The 12,088-nt window shown below is 31.4% G+C and overlaps 2 protein-coding genes across 2 annotated transcripts; both read left to right on the top strand.

The window, feature by feature from the left end:
• The first annotated feature begins 396 nt into the window (after nt 1-396).
• On the top strand, nt 397-1,039 carry LOC108347332 (uncharacterized). The gene has a single exon (XM_017586499.2). The coding sequence runs from the start codon at nt 486-488 to the stop codon at nt 900-902; it is 417 nt and encodes a 138-aa protein (XP_017441988.1). The 5' UTR covers nt 397-485; the 3' UTR covers nt 903-1,039.
• Nucleotides 1,040-3,939: 2,900 nt separating this feature from the next.
• LOC108347748 (FRIGIDA-like protein 4a) lies at nt 3,940-8,540 on the top strand. Its single transcript, XM_017587184.2, has 3 exons — nt 3,940-4,904; nt 7,547-7,722; nt 7,799-8,540. Exons 1-3 carry the CDS (start codon nt 4,073-4,075, stop codon nt 8,378-8,380), a joined length of 1,590 nt encoding a protein of 529 aa, XP_017442673.1. The 5' UTR covers nt 3,940-4,072; the 3' UTR covers nt 8,381-8,540.
• The last annotated feature ends 3,548 nt before the right edge of the window (nt 8,541-12,088 follow it).

The following is a 12,088-nucleotide window of genomic DNA, read 5'->3' on the forward strand; positions in this document are numbered from 1 at the left end:
CAAAACTCCTTGTTTTAAAAGAACACCGAAAGAACGCCTTAGTTGCTAAGTGGTTCATCTTTTCTCCCATTTTCTAAGTTTCGTTGAAGTTGAACTCAATCCTTTTTGTTCTACATATAATGGTATTGAACTAATGTATTGAATAGACCCTAACACTATTAAGTCAACGAAACTGGAACTTCAGTTTCTAACCATGATGTCTCCAATGCATGATTTCATCAACAAATAAAATTATATAAAAACAGGACCAACACACAGTACCACATGGAATATGCCCCAGAAAACAGTCCCACGTAGCAATTACATGCAGTCTTCATGTGCCCCACGTGCCTCAGTTATTACTATATATCCAGAGTGTGATCCCCATAATCAGGGTACAAAAATCTAGTTTTTACTTTGCCAAGTGAACCCAACAAAATAAAAAGGTTCCAATACCTATTCTCTCTTTACCAATCCAACGCCATGTGCTTTTTTATATTCTAAAGATGTTTTCGTCACTCCTCACTTTGCTCATTTACACTCTCTTGCGTGTCACTTTGAGCTTCCTGGCTCCAATCACAGCACAAGCTTTTGTTCCAAGTGACTCCATGGATATCAAAGGTTGGCGGAATTCCGGCAAGAGAGCAATCCATCTGGGAAGGTGTCACCGTGAGATTGAGCATGTGCACTCGCTATCAGCCACCGTAGCACCCAAGTTGCGGTGGAAGCTATTGTGGATGAAGATCAAGAAAGAGAAAAAGAGGCTTTTTCAGTCTGCATCGTTTCAGGTCCCTTATGATCAACACACTTACTCTCAGAATTTCGATCAAGGCACTGCGCTTGATGAACCTGATAATCTCTCCAGATCTTTCTCTGTTCGCTTTGCCGATCCTTCTATCGTATTTGTAACAAGAAAAGGGTAGTTCAAGACCAAGGCTTTGAGACATTATGTCTGTAATCTGTCTATTATCTTTTATTTTTTCAGTGGTTAATTTCTTCATTGTAATTACATTATAGTTATGTGTTAATGAGATTTCTCCATCAAGAAGTAAAGAATCTATCTGCCACTCTCGTGTTCTTTGGTTGATAAATGTAACTATTCTCAGAATTTAGGTCTTACAGACTTGTTTTGTGTTTCGGATGTAATACATTTTACTGTGTTCTACAACTTGAGTTAGAAAGAATGAATTCAATTCCAAGAACTAGTTAGTAGATACTATCTTTAGTTCACGCAGATTTTTTCAACTAGTGAGACCCAAATAAGGTGTTGTAGGTAAACCTTTCTTTGGGTGTTCATGTTCCCTTTTGATCAATATCAGTGTTCAATTAACCAGAAAGTCGTATTAAATCAATGTAATGAGTTATTTTGCTGCAAACCAAAAAGTCAATTGTGTTACTTAGGAGCTCCGATTGAGCCAAAAATGGAGTCACGTTCAATTGGTCTACCTCGAAGTAGCTAGAAAACCCACCAAACGGTTTATCTCTACTTTTTTTTTTAATAATGATAAAATAACGCACATTTGCATTTATTTAACACATAATATACTGTTAAGTGAATATAAAAAAATTATGTGTGTTATTTTTTTTTTCTTTTTCTTAACAAACGTAACAAAAAGAAAACCTAGCCTCTTAGAACATGCCACCTTAGCTATCATCTGACCACGAAGAAAAAAAAAATGTCTTTGACGAGGAAATTGCCCAAACTTCTCTCAAGAAATTCAGTCTGTTTTCTTTACTTTAAGTATTTTCATTTTTTACTGAATACTAATTCTTTTATATTATAGGGATCCGTAGTCGTATTCAAATTGAATTAAAAACTAACTCTGGGTGTCACTTGCTATATCTGAAGTGGCTAGGAACTAAAAAAAGTGTAAGAAAGGTCATAGGACAGAAAATCAAGCCTTAGCAAAACGTTAATTATATGTTTCTTGTGTCGAACACTATACTATGTCACATGAGCCTATAGTCAGTAGTCTTAGCTAAAATTATCTATGAAAGTTACATTTCTCAGTTTTCGCAAATATTGCACATGGTTGAGTGATAAAAAACCAATAATCAGGTGCAATGATATAATTTTATGTCTGAAAAAAAATTATTGAAAGATTAGTCTCATTATGATGCTACCTATATTTAAATAACTTGTGTAAAGAATACGTTCTGGTCATAATTAAAAAAATATCCATGTAATTATTGAAACTAATTCTCTAGATTTTAAACATCAAATTAGTTTTTTAATATTTGAAGTGAATAAGAATTTAGTCCCTAATTGCTAGAAAACAATTTAGTGCTTAAAAGAAATCAGTCATTATGGAAGCTTAAACGGATATATAGCAAAAAAATAAAACATACATATATTTTGTGCTTGAAATAATTCTCACTTGACACATTTAAAACCCCAACTAAAAAAATTGGCCTTTGATCAACAATATCCATTTGTTCTTTAAGCTTGATAAGATGTGAACCCAAAACAAAACAAAACATATTACCATCGTAATTTGATCTTGAAAATAAGGTGTAAGACATGCAAGAATAAATAGTTATAAAAATTTAAATTTTTGTATTTGTAAGAGGAAAAGGAAAGTAAAAAATAATAAGAAATAATATTAAATGAGGGTAAAAAAAATTGTAAATGTCAAATACCATTATCCTTTAAATTATAAAAAACCATCTCCTCAAGTTATAGATAATAAGTATGTCTTATTCTTTCAATTATTCTTTGACTAAACGATTTCTATTTCTATTCACTCTTCACTTTTTATTTTCTTTTCTCTTTTACACACTTCGATTTCTTTTCTTCCTATTCCAAATAAAAATATGTATCTTAGGTTCTTTTATCTATTTTAAGTTTGTAATAACCATTCTTTCTAAAATAAATTCTAAATTTTCTTTTCCTTTCAAGAGAAAAAAAAATCACAACACGGTGAACATAAAAGATAAAAAGGAATTTGATCAATTAGTAATGCGTAAAACTATTTTATATTATTGATAGTTTATAAGTTTGTTTTGACAAAAATTAAAAAGTGAAAAAAAGAAGAATTTTGTATTTGATTTTAAAAAAATTAATCTTATACTATCATATAAAGATATTTAGTTTTCGATATACATAATTTTTTTTCAATTATATATCTAAACGTTCACAAATTTTTGTGACTTTTTTAAATTTAATCATTTCTTTAAATTCATTTTTTTTAATTTAACCATTTTTTTAATCTAAAATAATTATTTATAATAAAATTTTATCTATAAAATAAAAAACAATTACAATAAAATTATAAAAAATATTTATATTCATTTTATAATTATAATTAATTATTATTATTTTACAAAAAAAAAATAACATACACGTATGTTTTAATAGTATATAATAATCTATTTTATTATATAAGAACGATCTTTTGGTATATATTTTGTTTCTAATTTTACCTTTTAACTATTATTTTTATCAAAATAATTAGTCTACCAATTTTATTCTTTAACTAATTTTTTTTTAATTTAATCATTTTTTCTATTTGTCTTTTATTTTCTTTTAAATTTAACTATTCTTATAAACAAAAATAATTATTAATAAAAAATATTTACATAAAAAATTAAAATTACTTATAATAAAATTATAAAAATTATTTAAATTTACTTTTATAATTATATTAATTTATTATTTTTTTATCATAAAAAAAACATATTCACCTTCCTCTCTTTTTTCTTTCGAAAAAATAGTCGATTGAAAATAATAAAATTACAATTTTAATATAAATTTTTTATTTATTTATACTTTAGTCGAAAAAGTAATTAAATATATATTTAGCCTTTTAAGACATGTATATTTATTAAATAAGAGAAAACTTTATTTTTTTTAATAAACGCAGTAACAAGTACTTATAAATTTTAAAATGTGATTTGTCATAACTTTTGTAATATGTCATTTGTTGAATTTTCTTTTCATACAAAACACATGGTAAAGTTTAAATGTTTGTAATCATTTTCAGACCCCCTTTCCTTCTAGTCATGAACAGGAAGCAACTCAAATTGTTCTGCTGCTCAACGGTAAATTAGGGTTTTTGGTTTCGGTTTCAGAAGAGAGTTACAGCACTCTCCAATGGCGACCCAATTGTCAACGACACCATCCTCGAAGGTCGACCAATTCTTCGAGGAGCTGGAAGCAAAGAAGACTATCCTGGCCAAATGCACAAACCTCTTCACCACCCTCTCCACCCACTTCTCTTCCCTCCAAAACTCCGTCACCGATAAATCCCAATTTCTCGATTCAAAGCTCCAATCTCTCGAATCCATCTCCGGCGAAACCCTCCAATCCCTCCACCGCCGCCAGACTTCCATCCCGGAGCGCGAGTCCGCGGCAGCCGCCCGCATCAGTGACCAGAAGGAGGCCGCTCTAGCCGAGCTTCGCGCCCCTCCTCTTACGGACCCCGACCTCTCTACCGCGCTCAAATCCCTCTCGCGGAAGATGGACGCTGCGGCGCTGCTGCGGTTCGTTGTGTCGAAGCGAAAGGAGTCGGCGTCGCTGAGGGCTGAGATCGCTGAGGCAATGGCGGAGGCGGTCGACCCGCCGCGGCTGGTGCTAGAGGCGGTAGAGGAGTTTCTGAGGAGCAAGGCGGCGAAGTCCGGGGTGACGGATAAGAGGTGGGCGTGCGGGCTTCTGATTCAGGCGCTGATGGTTTCGGAATCGAGAGAATATTCTAGGAAGATAATGGAGAGAGCCGTTGCGGTTGTGGAAATGTGGAAGGAGCATTTGGATGGAGAATCAGATAGTGGTGCAGCAGAAGTGGTTATGTTTCTGCAGATGGTGGTGTGTTTTGGGTTAAGGTCCAGGTTTGATGACGAGTATTTGAGGAAGTTCGTTATGGAGTTTGCTTCTAGAAGGGACATGGCAAAGCTTGCTGCTTCCTTACAGTTCGGGGACAAGATCATAGGTTTGTGCTTCTTTTTTTTGGCTAAATAAACTACCTTGGAACATACTGTGTTTCTGTTAAGTTCTATACATGTATTCCCTTTAGTGTTTGAAACTTGGAACTTTACCTCTAATTTTTTTTAAGGGCCTTTGTTGTTCAAACATTGTACATTATCTTTTCAACAAACAATTGAGAGAAAAGACGTATGGTTGAGGACTACTTTTCAGTATTGCAGTTGTTTTCATAAATTCGAAGAGGCTGAGTATTATTCGTACTCTTCCAATAGGTCCTTGCCCTTAAACTCCCTAACACCATACCTCACCCTCTATGCCAAGACATTGAATCATATTAGGGTAGCTGATCCTTAATACCCTGATTGGAATGTGAAACAAACCCAAGTTCCCTGTTTTCCCCACTCTTTAAAGGTGAGTTTAAGTTAACTTAATGTAGCTTGTAAGTTGAGATTTGATTCCACCACCCTTGAGGTTTCAATTTGGCAACCACAAAGTGATCGCACCCGCAATTTAGGCAGGCTAGGGACAACCACCATTAAAGCAACTTTCAAAATCTCCTATTGGTATCGTACGGTTTTTTTGTCATTCGCCCCCACATGTACTTCTGAAGTGATGTCCAGTTATGTAAATATGAGTCAATAAAACAGACCGAATAAATGAAGAGAAAATTCATTCACAATCTTTAGGGATTTTAGTGTTCTCCAATATAAACTAGCGTCTCTTTCACTAGCTTGTTTTGATATTTAATGCAAACCTTTATTAGGCAGATTACCATTGTAAAGCTCTAATTTTGTTTGAAGAAAGCACTTATGTAATTGTATTTAAGTTTTGTCCTAAAATGAAATTCACCCTGCACAAAAGTACAGATGCAGCCAATTATAAGACAAGAACACCACTTACAGAAATCTTAATTGAGAATTAAGATGTTTACATAATTATTTGCATTGTAAAAACTGCATGGCTAAGCTATACAGTTTTCATAGATCACAATAAAATTCTAAGAAACATATCTCTTAAAAGTTTATAATTTAAATGAGTCTCACAATATAAGGCAAATGAGTCTCTCAATATAATGTTAAGCCTTGCAATTTCTATAATATAAATTTATCCTTTTTTATTTCTTCCTAGTTTTTTTATGATAACAGTGTCTAGTAAGTGTTTAGTCAAGAATAAGTCTCAGTTCATTTTCCTTACTCCTATTCAAGCTGTGTACGAGAGGTGTCCAAGATGTATCGAAGAGGTGTTTTTTGAGTCGAATATTTTTAGTGGTGACACAGTTGAGGATAATTGAATATCTGTAAAATAGGTGTCTAGGATGTTTCGAGTCCAAAAAAGGTGTTGAATACGCAGATATTTTTTTCCATTGGGGTGCTGGTGCTTCCTAGAAGTGGAAAGAGATAAAAATTGGAGTTAAGAAGGACTACTGGAACTTGATTGGAAGCTGTGACTCCTTCAAGAATCATAATCTTCAGATTGCCACCAGCAAGACATGTCATCAGCGATGCCTGAAATGCTTCTGGCACTCAGGGTCCCTTGAGGGTTACAGTTCTGCGCCTTTCAGTGCCTATTTGAATTAAGCTTCTTTTGGGAAAATATCATTTTCTGTTTTCTTTATAAATTCCTCGCTGAGCTTTTGAAATAAAAGAAATTTTTCTCCAAGATTAAGCTGCAATAAACAGGTCATGTGGCAGTGTGCACCCTTCTGCATTCCATTATTATCCTGGTTTTGTCAGTCTGTGTTATGTATAGACTATGATAACAATTTGACTTTTCAAAGTAGGCAGTGGAATTTGGATGTGGGGTCCATTCCATCTCTGGCCTCTGGTGGTGGTAAAGATGCGAAGCTGTTGTGGAAATGAAGGAAGTTGAAATTTGATGGTGGTGCAATGGTGGCGGTGGGCTGAGAAAAAGGGAAGTATTGCAGTAAGAAAGGCTGACAGTGGTAATGGAAAGTATTGAGTCATGTTAGGAAGTTTAGAATATAAATAGGTTTCTGCGCATAATCACTTGGAAGAGAATTCTCTTTTCTATATTCATCAGTGTTAAGGAGAAGCAAATTCTGATACATCGCATTGAGTTATAGCTTGCAGTGCATAATTTAGAACAGGGCTATGGGATTTTGGGTCATCAAAAATTTAAATATTGTGTAACTTGTACGTTTAATTTTATTTTTCAAAGAAGTTTGGTTGTTTCTTTTCCTTTTGAAACTGATATTAACTTAGTATTTCTCTGTGGTACTCCTTTGATTTTCTCTTTCAATGCTGCATCTGCTCATTGGTAACAGGCCACAGCCTCCTACTTGTCATGTATTGCCTGTCTACAACTTTTCATAAAATGTCTTGTTTACCTTTCCAAACTTCCACCTCAATTTCCTGTTACACCTATCCTTGTAGACATGTCGGCCTAGCTGCTTAACCTTTATGTTCCTCTGTGATAAATCAGAAACAAAATGACAGCCCAAATAAGCTGGTTAGAGAATATAGACTGTGTTATCACATACAACTCTTACCTTGATTCCGATTTATTTGTACGCTCCCATACTTTTACACTTCTCCTTGCAATAGAGATAAAGTAATATTTTTTATGTAATTATTTTTTGCCCAATGTATAAATACCTGCGTATACTAATTAAGCAAATGATTTATGCAGATATTATAGATGAACTCATTAGCAGTGGCAAAGAGATAGAAGCTGTTTATTTTGCTTCAGAATCAGGTTTAACTGAAAGATTTCCTCCGATCAACCTACTCAAGTCCTATCACCGGAACTACAAAAAGAATGTTACTACCATGTCGAAAAAGGGAAACAGCAATCATGCTACAACGGTGTGTTTATGTTACAGATGAAACGGTGTATGCCTTAGATGGATTGGATTCTTAATTCTGTCTTTTCATTGTTCAGGATGATTCAAGCACTTCAGAGTTGAATTCCATTAAGGCTATAATAAAATGTGTAGAAGATCACAAGCTTGAATCAGAATTTAACCTTGATCATTTGAGGAAGCGAGCTACCCTTCTTGAGAAAGCTAAGGCAGAAAGGAAAAAGAGTTCAACATCAGGAACTAAACCTCAGAACAAACGAGGCAATCGAGGCAATGGATCCAGTTCTTCCCGTCCAGCCAAATCAGCCAAATTTAGTAATGCACACTCGTCATCTTTCGGCCGCAGGAACCTAGCACCTTCTCTACAACCCAGTCCCGTTGCAAGATTTTCTGGTCCATTCAACTACCCCAGCCAGACCGTATTCGATGGTGCAACAGCTAATCCTTACGCGGCAACCTATGGAACTACCCACACGCAAAGTCCAGCTGGAATAACACAACAGCACTACTCTATTCCTGTGGACAATTTGGGTCCATCTGGTTACCGGTCTAGTGGTTCTTATTCAGGACAGGCTACCTATGGCATATACGATTACAGAAATGGTGCTCCCCTAACATATCCACCTCCATACACAGTAGATCAACCTACTTACAGGGGCTAGGTTTTCAATTTCCCCCCTTTCCAATCTTTCTCTGACCGTGACTCATTTTTATGCTACTTTCATGTATTCTATTTCTGGTTTTGCCCATGTCAAAATTGGAAATGAAACAAGATCCTGGGAAGGTTTTATTCAAATACATAGTATATGGTGCCAAGGCAAAGATCCTTCTTTTTCTTCCGAATTTTTTTCCTTTCTTTTTTAAAGTAATTAAATTTAATATTACATTTCGTAAAATCTCGAGAGCCTGTACTCTGCTGTTTGTTTAGCCTTGTTCCATTTCTCTTATTCGTTCTTCCTTCATAGCTATTTTCTGTAAGTCCAAATTATCTTTTAACAGAAGTGGTAAAATGCTATTATAGTTAAAATTCCGGAAAATGTGTGTACCGTCGGTATCCCAATGGGCTCGTGTATATAATTTCCAGGAATATTTGGCCTCAGCCTCTACCGTTGGACTTGGTTATAGGAGAGAGGGCTGTCTGCTTAGCCATGTGTTTGGCTTTGTTCGAGCTATGGCCTCATCACAGCTATTTTCAATCTCCTAATAGATGATGATACGTAGAGAGAGAGAGAGGATGATCTCTTGTATCAGTAAAGCTCTGCACTTTTTTATATTTATTTTTACCTTTATCTTCTTACAAATACAATTAGGAGTGTTAAAACTAGTCACCTCTTCCTGTTTCGATATGTTGATGAGATGGACTGGTTTGTTATTCAAAAATGGGCTGAAAATTTTAATCCATTCCATTAAAGGGTGGACAAACTGTTTTTATTTTTAATTATTTGCATTTATATATATATACATATATATATATATATATATATATATATATATTAAAAATATATTTAAGTATATAAATATTTTTAATTTTTAATTATTTAATTAATATCTTTAATTAAATAAATTAAAATAATTATTATATTTACAATTATAATGAGTTAAAGTTAAAAGTACTAATTCAAATGTTACATTTTTTGAGTAATATAATATTACAAAATTATTTGTTTAATATTTTATTTTAATTTTTAATTAAAAAATAAAAGAAAAGAGGACCAATGCATCAAAATAGACGCACAAGTTAAAAAATGTTTGACGAACTGAGGGACTGACTCACTAGTCACGACATGACTCACTTTGTTCGTGGGTTTCGCCTAAACTATCTTTAATGTAAATTCTACATTTCAACGGAAAGTATTACAAAATTCACAGTTTGATCATTTATTATTTAAATTTTTAATTTGAAATTTTAAAAATAATTTTCTTTTACTTTTATAATCTACGTTTTATTTAAAATTTAGTACTTTAAATTTCATATTACATCAACCTACTTTAATCAAAATGAGTTATAAAATTCAGATGTTAAATTTCTTATTCTCCTTATAATATCTCCATCTATAGATGCATAAACATTATTATTTGATTACTTGTTATTATGATTATACCTCAGATTTTTTTCATTATTTAATTTAACACGAGAGTATTTTTAATTCAATATTTTTCATCTTAAACACAAAGTCGTCACTGAAAATATTAAATAAAAGTTGGATATACTTGCCACTTATACAAATAATCGATACTGTATAACGAATGAGACACGGCTGGTTGAAAGATGTGGACGTGGGAATGCTTTTAAGATATCCCTTCTCACTAAACAGCGATTTTTCAACTTCTTTATCTTTTTTAATTTGTTTTCTAAATAAATACTATTATATGCTCCTTTCTTTTACCACCATAACACCTTGTTTTTATCAATCAAGCCTCGAGAAAACCATCACCAGACACATTATATTTTGTTCTTCCACAAAGTTAAATTCCCTTCCAAATTATATCTTAATATGCTCACATCACAAATTTTTAATTTTTATTAGACCTAATGAGCTCTAGAGAGATAATTATATACATATATAATATTTATTAATGATCTATTGATATATGTTTTTAATTGATCAAATATATTATGTAAAAATTTCACAAATAACTTTTTATAATGTATTTTTTTATCTTTGAGTCGATATATTTAAAACATAAATGTAGTTTCAGATAAGAAAAAATGTACCTGTAAAAAGACACTCCAACACTTTTACTGATATACGTCGTATGATTTTAAATATTGTAATAATTCACATAATTAATTTATCACGATTAATGTGTCTATATACTTTTTACGTTCACTTTGATTCATTTGTTTAATACTATTGTTAATGTGTGTAAGTTATTACTTTAAGTTAGTCACGATTTATTTATTTATTTATGTCTTTCCCAATATAAGATAATGTTATTCAAATAGACATAGGTCGAAATAATCTTGGATCATGTCATCAAAATGATTTCGAATATAACTAGTATAATATAATACATTAACTTAGATGTGAATAATTTATTTTAAACTAATTGTTCATGAAGTTTAATGAATTACGCCAGCTCGTTTTAACACATACATCCATCTTTTCTAACATGGTTGGTACTTGTTATAATGTCGTTGTCATGTCTTGCTGGGCCTATTTGCATAGTTCTTGAAAATATGTTTGTTTGATCTTTTGTTTGTGGGAAGAATGAAACGTTGATTTAGTCAGTCATATTTAATTGAAAATCAAGCTTAGAAAATTTCTTCACGAACTTTTCATTATTGCATTATAATATAAATATCTGAAGAGGACACAATTGTTTGCTTCTCCAATTTCTGCAATTTCGTGTTTGGAGAAAAGATTTTTCGATTGTGATTTGCGCACTCCTGCAGATATTATCAAGCTACTCCAAAATATCTTATTCATCAATGTCACTGCTTTTCAAGTTTCCTTGTCTACACAATCTATTTTTTATTTTATTGTTGTTTTCTAAAATCGGAATAAGAATACTTTTTCTTTTTCATTTATATTATTATTCTTCGTTTAATATTAATTTTTTTTATGTATTTGTAGTACTAATATAAAATAAAATAAAATTTAATTAAGTTTCAAATTCTAATATTTTTAATTGAATTTATATTAAATTTTTCGGATTTATTGGAAACTTAAAAGTTTTATATTTTTTAGTTTTTTAAATAATTAAGTTTTTATCTTTAATTTTTGCTTAGCTTAGTAGTATTATTGTTATATTGTCTTATTTTTTTTACCATGTTTAAAAAATATGAAATTTTATAATGAATATAAAATAATATTGTAATTAATGTAATTTTTTTTTCTATTATTACTTATATTCTGTCATTATCATAATCATCATTATTATCACTCTTATGGTGTTTCTTGTTTGCTAAAAAATTATTTATTGATTTATATAATCGTAATTAATATAAATTTATATTAATGATATAACTCTCATTTTTAACATGAAAAGATAAATAAATAAGTTAACAAAATAAGATAATATCACAATTTAAAAAAATTAAAAGTATTTATCAAAAATTAAAAAATTATTAACTACGTTATAAAATAATAAACATTTTAGTAAAATTAAAAAAAAATATTGTATTTTTCTTTAAAAGAATTTTAATCTATAATTAGAAAAGAAAAAAAGAGAGGAAGATTCTTCTGAGCAACTCCACAGCTACAACACAAACACAAAAATCAACTTGTATGCGTATCTAACAAGGAAACACGACTTCTTAAAAATGTGTGAATAAAAAAAATTAAAAATCTTAAACCAGGAAACTAAAATATTAAGAGAAAAGTACATCTATCTAAATCAAGAATAATAGAGTTAGAAACAAAATA

The sequence above is a fragment of the Vigna angularis genome, chromosome 1 (genome assembly GCF_016808095.1).
Source record: "Vigna angularis cultivar LongXiaoDou No.4 chromosome 1, ASM1680809v1, whole genome shotgun sequence".
Taxonomy (NCBI): domain Eukaryota; kingdom Viridiplantae; phylum Streptophyta; class Magnoliopsida; order Fabales; family Fabaceae; genus Vigna; species Vigna angularis.

What these genes read in the sequence shown, in the direction of transcription:
- LOC108347332 (XM_017586499.2), top strand. Translation starts at nt 486, where the DNA reads ATGTTTTCGTCACTCCTCACTTTGCTCATTTACACTCTCTTGCGTGTC.
- LOC108347748 (XM_017587184.2), top strand. Translation starts at nt 4,073, where the DNA reads ATGGCGACCCAATTGTCAACGACACCATCCTCGAAGGTCGACCAATTC. An exon ending in GTTCGGGGACAAGATCATAG is followed by an intron (nt 4,905 to 7,546) that starts GTTTGTGCTTCT and finishes TGATTTATGCAG; the next exon opens with ATATTATAGATGAACTCATT. An exon ending in ACAGCAATCATGCTACAACG is followed by an intron (nt 7,723 to 7,798) that starts GTGTGTTTATGT and finishes TTCATTGTTCAG; the next exon opens with GATGATTCAAGCACTTCAGA.